Genomic DNA, 23,089 nt, shown 5'->3' with positions numbered 1-23,089 from the left:
CACCGGGCCGCAGGCTCCGCCTCCGCGGAACCATAGAGTTGGGAACCGCACGCGGAGCTCTCGGTGGGGCGTCCAGGACTCTGGGATCCCCCGCCCGCGCAGGAAGTCGCTCTGGAGACTCGAGGGAGAGCGCAGGCGGCGGCGGGGCAGGGAGAGGCGGGCCTCAGCGCAGATTGGGTCAGGCATGCGCAAGGGCAGCCCCCGAGGGCCGTCCCAGAGGCCCCAGCGCCGCCGAGGTCCTAATAGGCAGCACCGTCTTCCGCCGCACGTGGCTGCAGCGCGATGCCCAAATCCAAGCGCGACAAGAAAGGTGGGCAAAGGGGGTCTTGGGACCCGGTGAGGAATTCGCGGGCTGGCTGTCACCTGCGGTAGGGGCTTCGCGGGGGAAGCACGGGGGTGGGGGCTGGAGCCGGGTCGGGTCAGGGAGCGGAGACTGCTTTGCCAGGCCTCCAGAGTTTGTCCAAGGCCGGCTGGTCGGGGAACAGCCTCTGGACACCCAGGCCGCGCCCGATCTCGCCTTGGCCCACCTTTTCCTACCTCAGCCCATCTGTCTTAGCTCTCCGCGCTCCCCCCACCCTACCGCCTTCCCCTCAACCCAGGTTTATCCCTAAGTATGTACTTGAAGTTGCTTCTGTCTGGCATGCTTGTGCCCCGGTCTTTGTATGGCTGGCTCTTTCTCAGTTGGCAGTTCGTAGGATACTTCCTAGGAGAGTATTCCTGACTGTCTCTACTATGGTGAGTCTCTCTCACTCCGGCTCTCTAGCACATTCACTCAACAAATTAGAGAGGGACCTGGCACTCTCTAGGCGTCGAAGGATTCAGCAGTTACAACAAGGAAGGCCTAGAGCCCTCATTAAGCTTAATATTTTAGTTATGGGAAGTATATCCTCCCAAGGTACCGAAAATCGAATCAGTAAATTCAGATAGTGGTAAGTCCCGTGGAGTAAGAGAGAAAGAGAAGTTGATGTTCTTTTGTGCAGTGTGGCCAGAGAAGGTCTCTGTTGAGATGACAAATGAGCAGGAACTTGAAAGTAAATAAGCAACCCATGGAGTTACCTGGAAGGGTGGTGGTCCCAGGAGAGGGAACACGAAGGGCAAAGGCCCTGAAGCGGGAGCATGTTTGACATGTTCTGGGGCAAGAGGCCAGCGTGGCCAGGGCAGAGTGAGCAAAAAGGAGGGAGAGGGAATTGGGCAGAGTGTGCGGGGCTTGAAAGACCTTTGCAAGGAACTGGCTTTCACACGCAGGTGAAACGGGAGGAGAGAGCTCGAGCAGAGGAATGATGGGGTTCAACTTTACTTTTAAAAAGATCACCGTAATTGCTTTGTTGAGAATAGACAGGGAAGGTGGGGGCAGTGTGCAGGGGTGGAAGCAGCGAGACTAGCAGTAATCCAAGAGAGCATGGTGCTGGCTAGGTCCACAGTTGTAGCAGTGGAAATACTGGAAAATGGACAACTGTATTTTGTTTGTCCTCCTGTGCTGCACTTGCCCCTGAATGGCGTGATTACCTTTCTAGATGTGTGCTTCGTGAAGAGGGACTGACTGAGTGCCAGCAGGATGAATAAGAAGCGGCCTCCTCCTAGGACCCAGGGCTTTGCATTTGATGCTCTGTTAAGCGTTTGTGGAATGATTGGGTTCTGTGGAGGGAGCCCTGGTCAGATCTGGCAAATGTCAAACCCTTCTGGTTAAGGGGCAAATTGGGCCCCAGCTGTTGTTGGAGAAGAGGTGCTTGTCCTTCCCCAAAGACGCGTTGCTGCATCCATGGGTCCAAACTGCAAGACAGAGTGTAGCAGAGGAGATACAGTCCCCAGCCCAGAGCAGCCACAGATGGTCTCTGTGTACCACAGCAGCACAGGGACGCGCCTCAGCCAGCAGCTAGCTCAGCCACTGGCAGGGCCCCCAGAGCCTCCACACCTCAGTAGGGAGTTTTCGCTTCACCTCAGGGGAGCTAAGGAATACCTAGTTTGTCTGAGTAACAGGAAAGGTGGGAAGGGACCTTCAGGCTCGGGAACAGTAGCGAGCAGGCACTCTGGGGACCCTGGGAGTAGCCTTGCATGCCAGAAGTGGTGTCCACAAAAGCCTTGCTACTTTTTCTCAGATTGGCTTGGTCCAGCTGGGCTACCAAAGGGGGGAAGAAAGAGTCTCCGCGACATCCAGATTTGCCTCTCATCATCTCCTCCTTTTCTTCTTTGTATTAGTCTCCCTCACCAAAACCGCCAAGAAAGGCTTAGAACTGAAACAGAACTTGATAGAAGAGGTAAGAGCGTGTTCTTTTTATTTTTCCAGACCTTGTATTTGGTTTATAAACGTGTGTGTAGGGCTGTTTGTCAGGGAAACATACTGTTTGGGGGGGAAAAAAAAAAAAGGTGCTGATCCAGCCCTTTCTCCTCCAGCAGCAGCACCAATAAAAACTCCCATAGTGATGGTTTCCAGCCTGATTGAGCCCTTACTGTGCCCTGCACGGCGCTGTTTCACATGTGAAGCACCCCCGTGAGGTAGATGCGAGGGGAAGTTATCGCTGTTTTGCGGTCTGGTAACTGAAGCTTGCAGAGATTTGTTAGTCTGCCCGATGTAAAAAAAAAGCCAGGGAGTTACCAAGTGTGGGTAAATGCACCAAGCCAGTGTCTGCACTGCATCAGGCTGCAGGCTGGGTGAGAGCGGAGTTTCCTCCAGCACGAAGATGCCATTTTCCTTGAGACCACTTCATCGTGGCTGCAGCCAGCAACGTGGGCGCCGCAGGGCTGATGAGCCGCCTCCCCTTATGACTAAATGACAAGACTTTACATGTTTCCATAAAGCAGGAGACTTCCTAGTGTAGCTAGGTTTCTAGATCGCCAGCAATTACTGGACAAAGAGAAGTGGTCAGTTGCAGTGGTGGCCACCGTAAGTCGGAAACCTGGGGAGACGGTGGGCTCTTGACCCGTGGCTCAGCCTCCCCCGCACTTTGCCATCACAACTGCTTTGCGTCAGGGCAGCCCCTGTACTTAGTATCCTGGCTTCAGTAGCAGAGGCAAGGAGGAAACAACCAGGTTAGAGGCGCTAAACATCCTCAGTTGTAAGAGACCTGGAGCAGTCTCTTTCCCACCTGAGGCCAGAGTACTGCCCAACCCCTGCTGCCCCTTGGACTCCAGAGCCCCATGAATTGTCCTGCAGCTTCGGAAATGTGTGGACACATACAAGTACCTCTTCGTCTTCTCCGTGGCCAACATGAGGAACAGCAAGCTGAAGGATGTCCGCAGTGCCTGGAAGCACAGCCGGTGAGCGGGCAGTGGGAGAAGGGCCCGAGTGCGGAGGGGCCAGGCTGCTTGCAAAGCACAGGGGCGGTCAGTGACCTCCGTCACAGGAGGCGCCTTAATAAGGACAAAGTGCCACGCCCCCATCCCCGCTGAAGGGCGCTTTTTAACTGTCCCTGAACCCTGGGGTCTGGTCCCTTAAGGAACATCCCACCCGTTCTGGTTCAGACCATTAAACAGGCCCCTTCCACATATCCAGACGCACTCACAGTGGGCTGAGACAGAATGTGAGTTTCAGGGTCTGTGCAGGAAAATAATGAGAGGGACCCTGGGCTGGCGACAAAGTGAGCAGGGCTGTGTGGAAGAGTGGAGCCTCTGGCCACACCTTCTGCTACAAAACAGCCTGGGCCTTGGCTCGGGCTCCGGGGACTGAAGCTGGTTTGCACTGAAGTGAGGGCAGGGTGGGGCGCTTCCTTCACAGACCCCTCTTTTTCTCTGTAGGATGTTCTTTGGCAAAAACAAAGTGATGATGGTGGCCCTGGGTCGAAGCCCATCTGACGAGTACAAAGACAATCTGCATCAGGTGAGTCTCTGGCCCTCACAGGGAGGGGCCGAGGCCAGGCTGCCTTCTCCGCTGCTGTCACATGATGCACGCTGCAGCCATCTGGCGGCCCGGGGTGGGCTTAAAGCTCGGTTCTCCTTTAACCTCCAGACCCAGGGAGTAGTGCTGCCCCCCTCCAGCTGTGACCAAAAATGTCCACGTGTTGCCAGATGAGGGGGCGGGGCCGGCAAAATGGTCCCCAGTTGAGAACCGCTGCTCTAATGTGACCGACCCCACCCCACTTTGGTTCTGTAGGTCAGCAAGAAGTTGAGGGGTGAAGTTGGTCTCCTTTTCACCAATCGCACTAAGGAGGAAGTGAACGAGTAAGTGCCCTGGAGGAGCGGTGGGAAGGGAAAGGTTGGCGAGGTCTCCGGGGAGGGAATAGCCCAGGACTTTGTACAGTAGAGGCACTGAGTAAAACCTGGTTCCTGGTTCCTGGAATCCCGTTACGGAGTCTCTGTTCTCCCGGGCTCGCATCTCCAGGCTGAGCCGAGGAGGAAGGGCGGTGAGGCGAGGCCCAGGCGGAAACCTGCCCTCCTGCCACTTCTCTTTCCCCTCAGGTGGTTCACGAAATACACGGAGATGGACTACGCCCGAGCTGGGAACAAAGCCACTTTCACCGTGAGCCTGGACCCGGGGCCCCTGGAGCAGTTCCCGCACTCCATGGAGCCACAGCTGAGGCAGCTGGGCCTGCCCACGGCCCTCAAGAAAGGTACAGGGGCGTCCCCAGAGCAGAAAGGTCACAGCCGAGCGGCCGAGAGCGCAGGTTTCCAAGCCAGACAACTCCCCCCTCACCCCCAATTTCTACCGGCCTCCATTTTCTCATGTGAAAACAGGACTAACAGCGCCCGCCTGACAGCTGGGGTGAACGTGGACAGTAAGTTACAGCTAGAATACAGCAGTTACAGGGCAAGGAAGGAAGGAGGAGTCACTGCCCCCCAAAAACCCTCCTGGGCGGCTGAATGCTCACTGATGAACCCCTGCCCCGGTGCTGCTGGAAGCCTGGGGGCAGGGGGCCGGCCCAGTTCCTCTGGCCCTGCACAGGCCTCTGTGCCAGAGTAACTGCCTGGGGGCCCCCTTCTCTGTAGGTGTGGTGACCCTGCTGTCCGACTACGAGGTGTGCAAGGAGGGTGATGTGCTGACCCCGGAGCAGGCCCGTGTCCTGGTGAGTTCCCTCCACCCCGGGCGTCCACAGCTGCGGCGGGAGGGGCCGCAGACTCCTCTGACCCCACTCGCTCCTCCTGACCTTTGGGTCCCTTCACCTCTGGCAGAAGCTTTTCAGGTATGAAATGGCCGAATTCAAGGTGACCATCAAGTACGTGTGGGACGCGGAGTCCGGAAGGTTCCAGCAGATGGGAGATGACTTGCCAGAGAGCGCGCCCGAGTCGGAAGTAGAATCAGAGGAAGACGACGACAGCTGACGTGCACTTGGGACGGGACCTCCGGGCCTGCTCCAGCCTTGTCTGGACTGGACGGCGTGAGACTGCTGCAGCCCTCTCGGGGGAGCTGCCGTGTGTTTTGCTGTGGATGCACACAAGGGAGGGTGACAGGGACAGGCTATCCTATAAATAATGAAACTTTGGCAGCAGGGTGTCTCCTCCAAAAGGGACTTTTCTAGGAAAAAACCCTTGGGTTTGGGCTTTGGTTTGGACCCCCAGGATTCTTAGTTCACCTCAAGCCAGTTTCCAGCACTGGCTCCTGTGTGACCACTGGCCGGGCGGCCCTGGGAGCACAAGAGGAACCGCCTTCTCCTTTCCTCTGGCCCTCGGCGCCCCTGGCTTGAAACTGGGATTTGTTTGAGGAAAACAGGCACCCTGCCTGCCGCCCTCCTACCCCTACTCTCTATTCTCTTTCCCACCCGCAACCCCCAAAACCAGGGCCGAGAAACTTGTGGATGACCAGGAGACAGGACGTGTTGGCTAAAGCAAAAATAAAGCCACTGCTGAAACTGAATGGATGTAAAAAACATTCCACTGCATCCTGGGAGGTTTTAGGCTTCTGGGTGGTGGCTTCAGGTGGTAGGTTTTTGCCCAGATTGTTCTGTTTATAAGTAAGTATTTAATGAGGTAATTCTGAACGGGAGAAAATCTACCTCAGGGTGTATGGCCCTCTTCTTTTCTGTCGCGTGTAGAAGCATGAGGGCCACCTGCAGCCCCGATGTTGAGAGGTCACACTGGGTTCAGGGCAGGAGGCTGGGAGACCCTCCCACCGCCTCTGCCCTTTGAAAACTAATCCCTACTCCTGCCCCCTTCTCACCAAGCCTGTGGGAGGACGAGAAAGCCTGCAGGCTGCAGAGGAAACAGATTCACCAGATTCACTGTGGGCCTGGCTCCAGCCACCTTAGTGCCTCTTTACTCAGACAGGAAATGCCTGAGGCCCTGGGCTTTTTACATGATGAAGGCAACTGGGAGTATTAAGAAGAACATGGGAGACAAACAAACAGTTTGTGAACTGGGACTGTGAGGAAAGAACTAGCTACGTAAAGCAGCTTAAAGTCAGAACTGACTGGTTGAGAGAATAAAAGAGGTGATAGGTGGAGTGTGTCCTCTGCCACCCCAAGTCAGGACTAGGCTTGGTGGAGGTAGTTAGGACATTCATGGGCAGACAGGTGCCAGGCCTGATCAAAGGCCTGCATGACGGCCGGCTCCAGGGGCTCTCCCTCAGCAGCCACCAAGTTCTGTTCTAGCTGCTTCATGCTGGACATGCCCAGGATGACTGCGTCCCCCTGAACGCCCTGCAAGGGGAGACGGCCAGATACCAACACACGAGCGCGCCACAGTGACCCCAGTCACACACACCCACTCCCACCCTGCCCCTGCCAAGACCTGCAATCCGACGTCTACACCCTATATTATTCCGCACGAACTTACATTGCCTTCGAACAGCTCTACGGCCCTGCTTCCCTAGACGCACGCAGGCAGACCCGAGTTCCCCTCTGCTGCTCGGCAGCTTGGAGGGCTTGGGTTAGTCGTGTGACCTCCCTAAGCTTCAGGCTTCCTTTACTTTGCAGGGTGGTTGTGGGAGGTTTTTTTTTTTGGCCGTGCCTTGCAGCATGCTGGATCTTGGTTCCCTAACCAGGGATCGAATCCATGCCCCCTGCAGTGGAAACGCAGAGTCCTAACCACTGGACCGCCAGGGAATTCCCTAAAATTTCATAAAGTTTGTTTCAGGCCTAGCACTTAACAGGGGCTCAAGAAAGAGGCACCATTAGTATGTGATGCCCAAGTTGGAGGAAGTTGTTGGGAAAGTGGGATGGCAGGGAGAGGGCAGCCCTGCCAGGGACATGGAGTTGGCCTCTGCAGAGCAGGCAGCCAGAGGCAGATAAATGCTAATGCTGAAAAAATGTAGGTTTCAGCATCACACATAGCTTCTGCCCTATCTCATGTACCCACAGTTAGGTGAAGTGGCCTCTGAGCCAGTTTACTCATACGTAAAGTTGGGATAATTATACTTACTAGGGCCAGTAGTGTTTGTAATGTGACACTTAATAAACTTCTCTAAGAACAGGAATACCACCCAAAAGACCTGGGCCATGGAGACATTTCAGAAAAGGAAAAGGAATAATCCAGAAATCATGAAATAATCAGGCAGCCCTCTCTCACTTCCTCCTTCCTACCTGGAGCTGGGAGTGGTGGTACCTCCACCAGAGGGCGGCCGAGGTCATGCTGGGGGCACTGGGGCCATACGCAGCCTGCAGGCCTTCCCCACCAAGGCAACAGCCTCGAAGTAGTGCTTCCAGAAGCTGGGTGAGTGGAGAGGGTGGCACGGGTCAGGACGCTGGGATTCCTGCAGGTCACTGGTCCCTGAGGCACTGAGGGACCATCTCAAATGGAGGTTTTGTTTCCCTGAGCAGCAGAATGCATGTGGATTTCTGGGCCCCTCACCGGGGTGATTTCAACCCAGTGGTAGGAGCAGCGGGGATGCAGTGGGCAAGGATCCTTGCATTGAACATGCTCACCGGATGCGAACGACACAACTCCCCAAGTTGGGAACCAGGAGTGTCCACAGCACCACACCTTTGTGCCCCGGGTCACAGACAGGACAAGTCCTGGCTCCAGTCCCAGCTCTGGCCTTGGCTCAGTCACCTGCCTTCACTTCTCTGCTCAGTGAGGAAACACCCCGAGCCAGCCCCATGTGGTGAGTGCAAAATGTAAAGGAGATGATGGACCTGCAGTGCTCTGTCAACTAAGTAGAGCAGAGAAGGTGAAAACTATCAACCAGGAGCCTCCAGGGGTGAGGCCTAAGCGCTCGCTCGTGGTGTGACGAGCTCCTTGAGAGACACTGCTTAGAGCGATGGCTCCTAAACCTGGCCAGACAATCAGAAACCCTGGCAGGGGGCTTCCCTGGTGGTGCGGTGGTTAAGAATCTGCCTGCCAATGCAGGGGACACAGGTTCGATCCCTGGTCTAGGAAGATCCCTCATGCTGCGGAGCAACTAAGCCCGTGTGCCACAACTACTGAGCCTGCACTCTAGAGCCTATGAGCCACAACTACTGAGCCCACGTGCCACAACTACTGAGCCCGTGAGCCACAACTACTGAGCCTGTGCACCTAGAGCCGGTGCTCCGCAACAAGAGAAGCCACCGCAATGATAAGCCTGTGCACCGCAACAAAGAGTAGCCCCCACTCGCCACAACTAGAGAAAGCCCACGTGCAGCAACGAAGACCCACCGCAGTCAAAAATAAATTAACTAATTAATTTTAAAAAGTCCTGGGCCATTTCAACAAAACTAGCATTGAAGCCTTGGAGACTCAGCTTCTATAAATCTTGAAAGGTTAGGAACTTCCCAGCAGTCCACAGATAATGTCTAAATTTGATAAATTAAGGAATAGCAGTTAAGTGTATGCATCAGAGATCTCACAGTAAATTCCAGAGGGAAGGAAAACTGTAGGAATTAAAAAGCATCACCTTGGAGGAGTGCGACTTGAAGAGGGCTTGCTTCTAACTGTGGGCATGTATTACTTCGATAACTTTTTCAAACTTGCAAAAATGAAAAAAAGGGAAGAAGGCTAGTCCCAACAGATGTTCAACTATAACTTTAGACATTGATGACAGTGTTATTGCCAAGAGTTTACAAAACTTAGACTCAGTTTCCCCAGGTGACAGGCCAGCATCAAGCCCCAGGAATCCCAAGTTCCAATCCAAGGTTTCTTCTCCCTCTGTGGGCAGGGAGTAGGCTCTTCCCAGGGAAAAGACATAGCCTCACAGGCCTGGTGGAAGGTCCAGAGCTCTACACATTCCCAGTCCAGGCCCCCAATCACTCCCCAGAGACACTGGCAAAATTTTAGGGGTAAATTTCTCAGTAAAGCTGGTAGGGATCTAGGGGCAAAGGTCTGAGCACAGAGGGAGGTCCTGGCCACCAAGAAAGCAGCCCCAGGGACTCCCCATTGCAGACTAAGGGGACCCACGCCACCTCCCACCCTGACGCAGCCCATGCCCAGCTCACCGATTCCTGTAGGTCTCTGCCCAATTGGTCCCAAAGAAACGGCCCACAGGTTGTTACCCATCCTTGTCCCCATCCTTGTACTTGCCGGTCAGCAGGCCCCCTGCGGGAAGGCTGTAATCAGATCCCCTGGCACTGCTCCCAGAGGCGGCTCTGGACTGGAAGTGGGGGTGATGGTGGGGGACCCCGGAGGGATGGAGGACCCAGCCCAGCCTCCTGTCAAACCCCTCCCTGCTTCCCAGGTCTGGGACCAGGCATCCCCAGGGTCAGGAACAAGCAGAAACACGGCCAGGAAGACCCGTTCACCCAGGGTGAGCCCGTCCCCACAGCAGCCCACACCCCATACCAGCCAAAGGGTTTTAGGCGTAGAACCTCAGTCCTGAGGCAGGGGAAGAGCTCTGTCTCCACTTGCTGGGTGGTGGCGTTGTACATGCCCTGCAGGCAGAAGGGCCAGCTGGAGAGGGCGCATGGGACCCCAAATTTTCCTGTGGAGAACCTAAGTTCAGACCTTAACAATCAGGCAGATACTTAATGGCGCTGGTGGAGAGGGCTCACGCCCAAGGAAAATTCATCCCTTCAGCCAACATTTCTGAGCACCACCTACGGCCTGGATACTGGATTTCCATCCACAAGCCAAAGGACAAAGCGGCTGCGCTCAGAGATTTAATAGTGAGGTAGAGTGTTAGCAAACATTCAACCAACCAAAGAGACAATCGTAACACACTAGTAAGTTCTGTGACCACTGCCTGGCAGCACAAACATTTGCCGAATGAATGAGGAGGAGAAAAGGAGGACCTGAGATCTCAGGCTCCTCTGGGCTGTCAGGAAAGGCTTCCAGAGGAAGAGGCATCTAAGTGAGACCTGGGCACTCCTTCCAGGGAGAGCAGGGAGGAGTGTTCCAGGCTGACTGCAGAGCGAGAAGCAGGCAGGAAGGGGAGCCAGAGCCGGAGAGAGCAGGCGCCTGTTTGCCAGGCTGAGGGTACCTGGGAGCCATCTACAGGCTGTGAGCAGGGGAGTGGCTGGTATGGAGAGGGCACGGGGAGGGGGAGCCGCGAGGACCCGGGATTAGCAGGCACCCAGGAGACAGAGGCCTCTGCAGCCCCGGCCTCACCTGGTACACGGTGGGCAGGATCCAGTTGTTGCTCTTGCACAGGGTACAGATCTCGGCCACTTCCCAGGTGGCATGGTTGGAGAGGCCAAGCTCCACAAACTTGCCCTGCGGGGGAGAGGCCAAGGTCAGAACCCACTGCAGCCCAGAACACCAGGAAGGAGAGACTGGCTGGGGACCCTGGGAGTGGGGTCTGTCCCCAGCTCTGCTCTGGGACAGCCCTGGAGCCTCCACTCTCCTGGGCAACGACAGGTCAAGGAGAGGAGCTGGGGGGGCCGCCCTCACCTCCTGGCGCAGCTGGTGGCAGGCACGCAGTGTCTCTTCCATGGGGGTGCCGTGGTCCGGCAGGTGCAGGTAAAAGAGGTCCACTCGGGGGCACTGCATCCACTTCAGTGACGTCTCCAGCTGGGACCAGAGGCTGTCAGGTTTCAGAGACTTTTCACCCACCGGATTGGCCTTGGTGGTGATTTTCACTTTGGGAGGAGAGAAATGGAAGTCCAAGTCAGTTTACCAAACGCTGGAGAGGATCTAGTGTAACGGTTAAGAGACAGACCTGGGTTCACACCCCAGCTCTGCCAATTCGAGCTCTGTGACCCTAACCAAGTTATTTAAACTCTCTGAGCCTCAATCCCCTCAGCTGTAAATTGAGTGATATCTTGTCAGGAGGCCCCAAGGATTGATCAGAACTTTGATAGATTTGCTCATTATGAGCTGCTAATGTTATTACGATGACTATTTACCAGACAACTGGGTGTGCCACGCCTGGCGCTAAGGGCTGGATGAGGAAGGCCAGCAGTGGGTCCCTGCCATCAAGGACGCACAGTCTAAGGGGCCACTATAGAGTAAGTGAGGCCGGGATAAGCACAAGGTGGGAGAGGAGTCCTGGAGTTCAGGGAAGGCTTTCTTAGAATCTGAATCTCCAGGGCCAGTCAGAGGCCGCCCAGAGGCAAGAACGTGGCGTGTGAGGAGCCATGCCTGCGACCCCATGGATCTAGAACACCAGGTCCACGGGGCACACAAGGCAAGAGAAGGGGCCACCACAGACCAGATGGATACAAAGGGCCCTGAGTGCACCCCTTAGAATCTGACTTCAGGGGGCCACAGGGAGACTCTGAACACTTTTCAGCCAGCGAGCTAAGTTGTCAGCTTTGCAGTTTTGAAAGATGACGCTGAATGAAGCACACACAAAAACCTCAGGGACAGGTCTGGAAACAGGGCAAATGGTGAGGCTGCGGCAGGAATTCAGGAAAGAGAGCAAGAGGCCTCAACTGGGGCCCCAGGGAAGGAAAGGCAAGATATTTCCATTAGAGAAATAACCCATTGAGAAAAGGCTGGTGTTGTGCCACCTGTGTGAGTCAGGAGTGAGTTAATCAAATACTTTTCTCCCCACCCCCATTAAGAATCCCAGGTGGGGGCTTCCCTGGTGGAGCAGTGGTTAAGAAGCCACCTGCCAATGCAGGGGACATGGGTTCAAGCCCTGGTCTGGGATGATCCCACATGCTGTGAAGCAACTAAGCCCGTGTGCCACAACTACTGAGCCTGTGCTCTAGAGCCCGTGAGTCACAACTGCTGAGCCCACGTGCCACAACTACTGAACCCACATGCCACAACTACTGAAGCCTGCGCACCTAGAGCCCGAGCTCTGCAACAAGAGAAGCCACTGCAATGAGAAGCCCGCGCACCGCGACGACGAGTAGCCCCCGCTCTCCGCAACTAGAGAAAGCCCGGGGCTTCCCTGGTGGCGCAGTGGTTGAGAGTCCACCTGCCGATGCAGGGGACACGGGTTCGTGCCCCGGTCCGGGAAGATCGCACATGCCGCGGAGTGGCTGGGCCCGTGAGCCATGGCCGCTGAGCCTGCACGTCCGGAGCCTGTGCTCCGCAACGGAAGAGGCCACAACAGTGAGAGGCCCGCGTACCAAAAAAAAAAAAAAAAACAGAAATAGACTCACAGACCGAAAACAAACTTATGGTTACCAAAGGGGGAAGGGGTTGGGATAAATTAGGAGTTTCAGATTAACATATACACACTAATATATATAAAATAGATAAACAGCAAGGACCTACTGTATAGCACAGGGAACTATACTCAGTATCTTGTAATAACCTATAATGGAAAGGAATCTGAAAAAGAATATGTATATACATATTTAGTTATACATATATAACTAAATCACTGCTGTACACCTGAAACTAACACAACATTGTAAATCAACTAGACTTCAATAAAAATTTAAATTAAAAAAAAAAAAAGAAGACCAGAGTTGTCACAGAGAGGCAGTCAGGTGATCTAGATAGCATATGAGATGCATGCACATTCTTGTTTTGTTTCAGATCTGTGCTGTGAATCATTTCACTCCGAGGACCTCAAAGTAAAAGATGGTACATGGTGCAAATGATACTACTACTACTACTACTACTAACAGTAACAGCTAACATTGCTGAGCCCTCACTATGTCCCTGTGAGGCACGTTATAAACATTTCAGATGGCATCAGACTGATGACAGATGTCCCCCTACCCCCATACACAAACCCTCCACTTAGCTAGGTCTGCCTGTTCCAAAACCCTCAGCACTGCCAAATCTCATTGCCTTTGCACACTCACTGCCCACCCGCGCAGCCGGGAATGCCCTTTCTCCTCTTACTCTCCCTGGAAAACTAGCAGTTCTTCAAGGTCTGACGTTCCGTTTTCCTAGTGTTCTTCAGTGTCCCCTCCCATCTCTAGACTCTGAGTTCCCTGGAGTGGGTTAGTGTCAGTTTCCCTTCTATGGCCTTGGACGGAGGCTGGCACAGAGAGGGCAGTTAGACACCATACTACCCCCACTCTCCCATCCCAGCTACTGCCTATAGCTCCTGCGGTTCCCAGGCGCGGCCACCCTGGTGAAGCGGGAGGCACTGCCAACTGAACGGCGCACCCCGAGCTCCACGCAGCAGTCTACAGCCCAGAGCAACGAGGAAGCAGATCCCCGCCGGTTCCGAAGCCTGATCTGGGACTATGCCAGGAAGTGCCAGGGCCATAAGGGCAGGATTCCTGCAGATCAGGACCGCACCCGGCACCTGCGGGGAAGGGGAAGGAGGCAGGGGCTGCACAGCGCCAGACTCGGTTTTCAGTCCCCCCGAGAGGGGCTAGCCAAGTCGTTCCAGGCTAGACCAGGGTTGGGACGTTGCTGAGGGGAGGGAAAAGGAGAGGAAAAGAGTCAAGACAAAGCACTGTCCGGCTGTCCGGGGCTAGATGTGCACGGGGCCTGAGGAGCGGGGTGTTCACAGAGTTGCGGGGTGGCCATGGCCAGTGGAGGTCGGCGCCCCGGCAGGAGGGCGAAGCTGTCGGTCCTGACCTCGGCCGGTGCATGGCTCGGGGGAGGTAAGGGGGACGGAGTCTGGGTGCCAGGAATTACCTCTGCAGTCGCCACCGCCCAGCCGGAGCCCCAGGCCGCCCAGGATGCTCTCGGACGTACGCTAGGGCCGTGTCTATATCGGTGTGGCCGCGCTCCCGGAAGAGGGGCACGGCCGCCCCATGTCCATGGCGCCCAGCACGGTGCCTGGGCGGCCCGGGGGACCAGAGGCTGCCTGCGGGGGCGACAGCAGCCGGGACACTGCGGCGGCGGGGGGCCTGCGATAGCCCACTGGAACGCAGCCGACCGTAGCACTAGCCCCTCGACGAGGTGGGCCACCGCTTTAAGGAGGGGGGTCGATCCCGCCCACCGGCGTTGGGGGCGGAGCGCGCGGAGGGGCGGGGCAAGGGAAGTACGGCGAAAGGCTGCGCGGCGCCCCCGCCTCTCACGCCTGCGGCTCCCCACCTCCCTCGACTTGGCTCCTGAGCTGTCCTGGGGTCCACGTGTTCTTCCAGAGGGGGCTTTCCTAAGGGCTAAAGGTCCTAAAATGATGTCTTGGCCCAGGGGTGGTGCCCTCAGGGGTGTCCCGCCACCTTGCCGGCCCCAGAAGTCGGCTCTGTGGTCCTCCCGTCAGGACTTGCCAAAGGCTCCAGCCCGCGTCAGTATTTAAGTATTGAAAGAAAAGAGCTGTCAGCCTCGAATCCTATACCCAAGCGAAAACACCTTTCAAAAAGGAAAGCAAAGACTTCGTTCAGACAAAGGTTGGGGAGAATTCATAGTAGCCAGCTTTCACTATAGAAGATATTTTAAAAAATTCTTTAGACGGAAGAAAAGTTGGATTTACACACACAAAAAGTGAAGAGTGCTGGAAATGGTAAACGCGAGGATGAATATAAAAGACTTTGTCAGATAAGTGAGTTTCAGGTGGAAAGTATTATTATTATTATTATTTTTACTGCAGATATCAGTAGTTTATTGTTTGTTTAGTCCAAACACATTCAAAATGGAAACTCAAAGAATACTTTACACCTGAAACAATTATCTGAGACAGACAATACAGATAACTTTTAAACAGATAACTGAGTTTTTATAAAGTTAAATATACAATTACTGTATGACTCAGCAAAAACCCCATTAATCTTCATGAACCTACATATAAAAACCTTTGACCAAGCGAATACAGTGATATATAAAAAGGATAATACATCACTTCTCAGTGAATTTCATCCCATGAATACAGTGGGCTTTATATTTGAAAATCAATCAATATAGTTTACTATACTGACCAAAAAAGAAAACCCATATCATCATCGCAATTGATGCCAAAAAAGCGTTTAACAAAATTTAATACCTATTCATGAAGAAAGAAGGGGGAAAAAAAAGAAAAGAACTAAGAAGAAAAGGGAGTTTCCCCAAACTGATAAAGGGCATATACAAAAAACATATAGCTGACATTATATTTAATAGTGAAAAAACTTTCCCCCTAAGATTGGTAACCAGTCAATGATATCTGCTCTTACCCCTTTTCTTCAATGTTGTGCTGGAGATACTATTTATGCCAACATATTTCAGCGTGCGTGTGTTATAACAGGCAATTTCTTACATAACTACAATGCCATTGTCACACTAAAAAAAATGAACAATTCTTTTGTGTCACTTAATACCACATCCATATTCAAATATCCCTGTTTTTTAAAAAAGTTTCAGTTGGCTTGAATTAGGATCAAACATGGTTTACACATTACATTTGGTTGTTATATTGCAAAAGTCTATTTTAAACTTCAGTCTCACCCCTTTTTATGCATTTGCTTATGGAAGAGACCTATTAGTTGTGCTATAGCATGTCCCACATTCTTTTTGCATAGTCATAGTTTCATTTAACTTGTTCCTCATACTTTCTGTCAAATGGAAGGTAGTGCTAACGGCTAGATTATATTCTAGCGCACCTTTTTTAAATTTTTTGTAAGAATGCTGCATCAATGGTACTGTGTACTTCCTGATGCATCACATCAGGGAGACACAGCATGGTTGACTCACTCCTAATAATGCTGAGAGCAAGCAGTGGGTTCATGTGGTGTCAACCTGTTCCCCCCGCTGTAAAGTTCCCATGGGTCTTTCATCTTATGGTTTCCTCTATTGATGACCTTTGCCTGAATCAATCAAGATAGAATTTTTTAAGTCTCAGATTACGTTGTGTACATCCTAAATACAGATCTCTTGAGTATAAGGTTAATATGTATAACCTTCTGACTACAGTTGGCCCTTGAACAACATAGGTTTGAACTACGCAGGTCCACTTATACGTAGATTTTTTTCAATGGTAAATACTACAATACTGCACAATCCAAGGTTTGTTGAATCTGAGGATGTAGAATCTCTGGTGCAGAAGAGGGAACCATGGATACAGAGGATCCTCATATGCAGAGGGCTGATTACAAGTTATATGCAGATTTTCGACTGTGAGGAGGGTCAGCACCCCTAACCTCCACGTTGTTCAGGGTCAGCTGTACGTTTAAATGAGAAGAAAAGTACAAGTATTCCTTTTTTTTTTTTTTGCGGTACGCGGGCCTCTCACTGTTGTGGCCTCTCCCGTTGTGGAGCACAGGCTCCAGACGCGCAGGCTCAGCAGCCATGGCTCACGGGCCCAGCCGCTCCGCAGCATGTGGGATCTTCCCGGACCGGGGCACAAACCCGTGTCCCCTGCAACGGCAGGCGGACTCTCAACCACTGTGCCACCAGGGAAGCCCACGTATTCCTTTTTTTAATTAAACTTTTTAATTTTTGAGAAAATTTTAGATTCATATACCATTGTAACAAATAATACAAAGAGATACCTTGTTCCCTTTTCCCAGTTTCCCTCAGTAGCAACATCTTGCAAGATACTATTTTTGTTAGGTGGAGTGTCCTATAAATGTTGATTCGATCTGCTGGTTGATGACTCCTTTGAGTTCTTCTATATCCTTGCTGATTTTCTGGTAGTTGTTCTACCTGTTGTTAAGAGACGGGTGTTGAATTCTCCAATAACAATTTTTTTTTTTTTTTTTTGCGGTACGCGGGCCCCCCACTGCTGTGGCCTCTCCCGTTGCAGAGCACAGGCTCCGGACGCGCAGGCTCAGCAGCCACGGCTCACAGTCCCAGCCGCTCCGCGGCATGTGGGACCTTCCCAGACCGGGGCACGAACCCGTGTCCCCTGCATCGGCAGGCGGACTCTCAACCACTGCGCCACCAGGGAAGCCCGTAAGGTCATTTTTTAAAACCCACTCTACTAAGCTCTGTCTTTGAAATGATATATTTAGGCCACTTACCATTAATGTAATTATTTACAAGTTAGGGCTTAAGTCTGACATTTTATTTTTGGTTTTGTTTTATTCTCTTTTTTTTTTTTCCCCCACACCACATGGCTTTAGTTCCCCGACCAGGATCGAACCCAGGCACCCTGCAGTGGAAGCATGGAGTCTTAATCACTGGACCACCAGGGAATTCCTTAGTCTCAGTTTTATGTTTGTTTCTTTTTTTTTTTTTATGCTTTCCTGTAGGTTAACTGAACATTTTTTAAAGAATTATATTCTGATTTAATTACAGTGTTTTTGAGTATTTCTCTTTGTATAGATTTTTTAAATATAAATTTATTTATTTTATTTATTTATTTTTGGCTGTGTTGGGTCTTTGTTGCTGTGCACGGGTTTTCTCTAGTTGCGGCGAGCGGGGGCTACTCTTCGTTGTGGTGCACAGGCTCCTCACTGTGGTGGCTTCTCCTGTTGCAGAGCATGGGCTCTAGGCATGTGGGCTTCAGTAGTTGTGGCTCGCAGGCTCTAGGCACGCAGGCTCAGTAGTTGTGGAACTCGGGCCCAGTAGTTGTGGTACATGGGCTTAGTTGCTTCATGGCATGTGGGATCTTCCCGGACCAGGGATCAAACCCATGTCCCCTGCATTGGCAGATGGATTCTTAACCACTGCGCCACCAGGGAAGTACCTGTATTGCTCTTTAAGATTGCTCTAGAGCAACAATCAACTGGTGGCATCATTTTACAAGTTTAAGTGTAGAAACCTTAACTCCCTTTCCATTCCTTCACTCTCCTCTGTTTATAGTAGTCTTAAATATTTCTTATACATGCATTTAGAACCACATCAGTGTTACAATTTTTGCTTCAACCATCAAATGTAATTTCGAAAACTTAAGGGAAGGAAGACCTATTTTATTTACCTGTATTCTGCTACCATGTTTTTTCTTCCTTCCTGATGCTCCAAGATTCCCTCTTCCCTCATTTTCTATTTGTTTGTTTGTTTGTTTAGAGAACTTCCTTTAGCTATTCACTTAGTGTGGATCTGCTGACAACACAGTTGTAGTTTTTCTTCATCTGAGAATGTCTTGATTCCCCCTTCATTCCAGAAGAACATATTTGCTGGGTATAGGATTCTGGGTTGATGATTCTTTTCTTTCAGCACTTGAAAAATTGTTGCACCACTTCCTTCTTTTCTCAGTATTTGCTGGCATGAGTGATAGTAAGGGAGGCCACAGTTTTTATTCTACGACGTTTGGCTGGAGTACACTTTTCTGTCTTGCCAGGATGCCCCTTTCCTAGTTCTTTGGCTAGAGAAAGCAGGCTTTTGTTGCGGCTTTTTCTGTCTATGTCAGTCAGCATTTCCAGGTTGCTGGCTTTGTCAGCTCTGAGTTTGGGATATATAAGGAAAAAGAAAACTTAGGAAACTCACCTCTGTCATTCCTTGGGTACTGAGGTCCCTAGCTAGTCTGGGTTCTCCTTTCTGCCTTTCAGAGTCTTCTCATGTTTGTGTTATGCATGGTGTCCAGGGTTTTTATTTGTACTTAGTAGGAGGAATAAGGAAAAGTATGTCTATTTCATCTTCCTGTAAGCAGAGCTCATTTTGGCATGTTAAAAAATAAAGTTACAAATACACTTTACATATGATTTAGCACTCCCACTTCTAGATGTGTACCGAAGAAAAATAAAATCATACGTTCAAATACTTACACACAAATGTTTATGTAAGCTCATTCACAAGAGCCCCAAACCGGAAACAACCAATTAACTTGTGGTATACCCATACAATGGAATATGATATAATCAGCAATAAAAAGGAATGAACTACTGGTATACACAACAACATGGATGAATCTCAGAAATATCATGCTATGGGACTTCCCTGGCGGTCCAGTGGTTAGGACTCCACACTTCCACTGCAGGGGGCACAGGTTTGATCCCTGGTCGGGGAACTAAGATTCCACATGCCACGTGGCAGGGGAAAAAAAAATCATGCTAAGTGAAAGAATCCAGACACAAAAGACTATGTATTACATGATTCCACTTTTATAAAATTCTAGAAAAGGCAAATTAATAGTGACAGAAAGCAGAGTAGTGGTTTCTAGGAGCAGAGTTTGAGGGATGTAACTGACTACAAAGTGGCATAAGGGACCAACTACACACTTAAAATTGGTGACTTTTATTGTATGTAAGTTATACCTCGATAAACCTGGTTGTTAAAGATTTACATTATTCCTAAACACAAATTAAAACCACAATGAGATACATTCCCCATGAGAATAGGTAAAACTAAAATAACTTTAAAAACCAATTAGTTTACCATCATGGTTGGAGGCTACATTCCTCCACTGTCTGAATCGTGCTTTCTTATCACTGGACAAGTCTTGTACCTAAGGATCCATAGCGCCATTCATCTGGGTAAAGCAGAAGTTGAGATATTCTCTGTCTCTATAGGGTGGACAACTGCGTATTCATGAAAATACCTAAGGACCAGGCTTTGTCCTTGACTGGATCTTCTAATACATCACAATAATTCTTTTTTGGACATGACCCAACTTACATGGTTTTGATTCAGAAAGAACTTATTAAGGATGAGAATGTTGAATTGGAGAATTAGAGCTTCCTTTTATTTATTTATTTTATACAGCGGGTAGAGCTTCCTTTTTTTTTTTTTTTAAATAGATTTATTTATTTATTCTGGGTTGCGTTGGGTCTCCGTCGCTGCCCGCGGTCTTCCTCTAGTTTCTGAGAGCAGGGGCTACTCTTCGTTGTGATGCACGGGCTTCTCATTGCCGTGACTTCTCTTTGTTGTGGAGCACAGGCTCTAGGCACGTGGGCTTCAGTAGTTGTGGCACGTGGGCTCAGTAGTTGAGGCTCGTGGGCTCTAGAACGTAGGCTCAGTAGCTGTGGCACACGGACTTAGTTGCTCCGCAGCACGGGGGATCTTCCCGGACCAGGGGTTGAACCCATGTCCCCTGCATTGGCAGGTGGATTCTTAACCACTGCGCCACCAGGGAAGTCCCCAGAGCTTCCTTTTAAATAAGACAATTTCTTTATTAGCCTCTAGTAATAGATTAGCTCAAAGGGTATGCACTGTGCACCAGAAGGATCAAGTTCAAAGTTCAGGGGACAACAAATACCAGCAGTGTCTAAATGCCAAAGCCTCTAAGCAGTGATGTGATTATTATAAATACCTATAATTCTTTGGGGTTTGAATGGGATAAAAAGAAGAGCTTGATTTGCTGCCATCTAGAACACTTCCAAAGCTTTTTTACTTTAGGAGGCTCCTTTCACATTCAGATGTTTATCTGATACCTTGATACAGAAGATTTAATAGAATTTCCAGGTTAGAATGTGCTGTCCTCAGGTATCGCAATGTTAGGCTTTATCCTTCATGTTTGGGGGCCATGAGGTAATAATTTGTCTTACACAAGCTGTGAAATGCCTTTGGAAGCTACTTAAATAGCCCCACATAAAGATTACTTAAAGGATATGGCTTGGATTTGTCCTCATTTGAGACCTGTTCATTTTTATCCAGCTGTGTTTGGATAGCATGCAATGAGGGGGTCACTATCGGAATATACTGCTTAATTTCATTATTGTAATGGGATGTTTGGACATCTATTAGCATATATTATTGTACAAGTGGTTTTTTGCCCAATTAATGAAATAATACAGGTGAATTTTAAATAACCCAGTGAAAGGAAGAGAATGTGTACTGCATACACTGCCAGGTGAAAGAAAAGAAGACTTCAGCAAAATCCAGGGTCACATACCAAGTGCCAGTAGTGGCAACAATTCAATCACCAATGTTCACTGCTGATGGAGCAAGAGTGGCCACTTTTTACTTAAACCCCATTTGTCCACAATGATTTGCCAAGCACAACTGTCTCTTTTCAGAGATAAGGCTATTAAACTGAGAGACAGCATTGTAGCAATCCTTGAATGAGGAGGGTACTTTTTTCTCTCCTGTATGTTGTACTGTTACAATTCTTTGACTTGTAAAGACTTTGGAATACAGGCAATCCCCTTTAACGCTTTCTGCTGAATTTATGGAGGCAATTCCATAGGGATCATGAATGCTTCTAACCAGCACATCAAAGCATTTGCACCTTGCGGAAATAATTCTAAACGCACTAATCAACAAGGCAGTTCAGTAAGGGAATCACCACTGTATGCCAGACAAAATACTCAAAAGCTCTCATATTAAGTTCAGTTTCAGGCCATAGTACCAATCCCTTTAACAACAAGCCATAGCAATATAACTTTACATGAGGGGAACCTCTAGGGAGAATCCTTTTTTCCCTCAACCTCAGCATAAACCTAGGCTTTTTTCTCAGGCTTTGCCCATCAGCACAGAACAGCTATTATTCTAACAGGGTTAGCCAAAGGATCAGAGCCAAAGCAATTGTCAGTTCGGAAAGGCCAGATGCCTAGCTAATCAAATATTAAATACTAGATTTCCATTTCTCAAGAAAGTTGATAATAAACGTATCATTTGCTTGTAGTATATCCGTTAACATTTACCATCTACCATGGGGAATGTAACAACACCACCGGCCACATGAAAAGCAGAAAACACAAACCTGAACTGGTGTTACAGACTAAATGTCTGTATCCCCCCCAAATTCATATGCTGAGACCCTAACCCTAAAGTGATGGTGTTGGGAGGTGGGGCCTTGGGGATGTGACTAGGTTTAGATCAGGTGTGAGAGTGGCACCCCCGTGATGGAATTAGTGTCCTCAGAAGAAGGGGAAGAGACTAGAGATCTCTTCCTTAGTCATGTGAAGACACAGCAAAAAGAGGCTGTCCAACCAGGAAGAGGCCCTCACAGACTCCGAATATGCCGGCACCTCCATCTGGGACCTTCCAGCCCCCAAAACTGTAAGAAATAAATGTTTTTTAAGCCACCCAGTCTATGTTATTTTGTTATAGCAGCCCAAACAGACTAAGACAAGTGGCATGAGCATCTCAAAATAACTGCTAATTTTTAAAGTAGAAGATTGTGTCAGAAGATGATGATTTATCTTTTTTGAAAAAATATTTATTTGGCTGCGCTGGGTCTTAGTTGCGGCACGTGGATCTTCATTGCAGCATGCGGGATCTTTAGTTGCGGCATGAGGGATCTTTAGTTGTGAAAGATGATGATTTATCTTGTACAATGTAGGAAGTCCATTTTCTTATCATGTATAACTTTTTTTTTTTTTTGTCTGCGTTGGGTCTTCGTTCCTGCGCGCGGGCTTTCTCTAGTTGCAGCGAGTGGGGGCTACCCTTCGTTGTGGTGCGCGGGCTTCTCATTGCGGTGGCTTGCTTCTCTTGCTGCGGAGCATGGGCTCTAGGCGCGTGGGCTTCAGTAGTTGTGGCGTGCGGGCTCAGTAGTTGTGGCGCACGGGCTTAGTTGCTCCGTGGCATATGGGATCTTCCCAGACCAGGGCATGAACCTGTGTCCTCTGCATTGGCAGGCGGATTCTTAACCACTGTGCCAACAGGGAAGTCCTCACGTATAACTTTTGATCTAGATTATACAATTATTCTTCTCAATTAAATTCGCTCATTTTTCATTCTACGGTTTCTTATGCATGTCAGAGGAGTAAAGCAGCAGCTGCTGATGTGTGGTATCAAGAACAGAAATACTGGGCTTCCCTGGTGGCGCAGTGGTTGAGAGTCTGCCTGCCGACGCAGGGGACGCGGGTTCGTGCCCCGGTCCGGGAAGATCCCACGTGCCACGGAGCAGCTGGGCCCGTGAGCCATGGCCGCTGAGCCTGCGCGTCCGGAGCCTGTGCTCCGCAACGGGAGAGGCCACAACAGTGAGAGGCCCACGTACTGCAAAAAAAAAAAAAAAAAAAAAAAAAGAATAGAAATACTTCACAAATAGAAAATAATGCCAGTTTTGTATCAGTGTCAGATACTTCAAATAGAAAATCAGTCAATTCCAATAATAATTAAAAATTTTCCACCCAATTCATGAAATCAAAGTAAAGCTTTTGGAAGTTCTTTTTGTTGAAGGTGACACTACTGTGAATGGTATTTTAAATTCTGTTATAAAGTTCAACAATGAAGATAAACATGTTTTTGCAATGGCCATATATATACT

General features: G+C 50.1%; 1 protein-coding gene and 1 pseudogene across 4 annotated transcripts; one reads left to right on the top strand and one right to left on the bottom strand.

Moving 5' to 3' along the window:
- Nucleotides 1-42: 42 nt before the first annotated feature.
- Nucleotides 43-5,877, top strand: MRTO4 (MRT4 homolog, ribosome maturation factor). Of its 3 annotated transcripts, XM_082647160.1 has the most exons (8): nt 43-310; nt 2,197-2,255; nt 3,152-3,255; nt 3,733-3,814; nt 4,088-4,155; nt 4,393-4,544; nt 4,921-4,997; nt 5,104-5,877. In XM_082647160.1, exons 1-8 carry the CDS (start codon nt 283-285, stop codon nt 5,251-5,253), a joined length of 720 nt encoding a protein of 239 aa, XP_082503286.1. In that variant the 5' UTR covers nt 43-282; the 3' UTR covers nt 5,254-5,877. The 3 variants fall into 3 exon arrangements, with proteins under 3 accessions (XP_082503286.1, XP_082503285.1, XP_082503287.1); XM_082647159.1 differs by lacking the exons at nt 4,921-4,997; nt 5,104-5,877 and having other exon boundaries at nt 4,393-4,898; XM_082647161.1 differs by lacking the exons at nt 4,921-4,997; nt 5,104-5,877 and having other exon boundaries at nt 298-368; nt 4,393-4,898.
- Nucleotides 5,878-6,398: 521 nt separating this feature from the next.
- On the bottom strand, nt 6,399-15,021 carry LOC309835202 (aflatoxin B1 aldehyde reductase member 2-like; annotated as a pseudogene). Its single transcript has 8 exons — nt 15,000-15,021; nt 13,777-13,948; nt 10,669-10,856; nt 10,387-10,491; nt 9,622-9,710; nt 9,279-9,389; nt 7,449-7,574; nt 6,399-6,566 (listed from the first exon to the last, which is right to left on the bottom strand). The product of its transcript is annotated as an aflatoxin B1 aldehyde reductase member 2-like (transcript).
- Between the last annotated feature and the right edge of the window lie 8,068 nt (nt 15,022-23,089).

Source organism: Grampus griseus (assembly GCF_964374135.1).
Source record: "Grampus griseus genome assembly, chromosome: 1".
NCBI classification, from domain to species: Eukaryota; Metazoa; Chordata; class Mammalia; order Artiodactyla; family Delphinidae; genus Grampus; species Grampus griseus.
The sequence above is the reverse complement of the archived record's forward strand: the minus strand, read 5'-3'. Positions and strand labels throughout refer to the sequence as shown.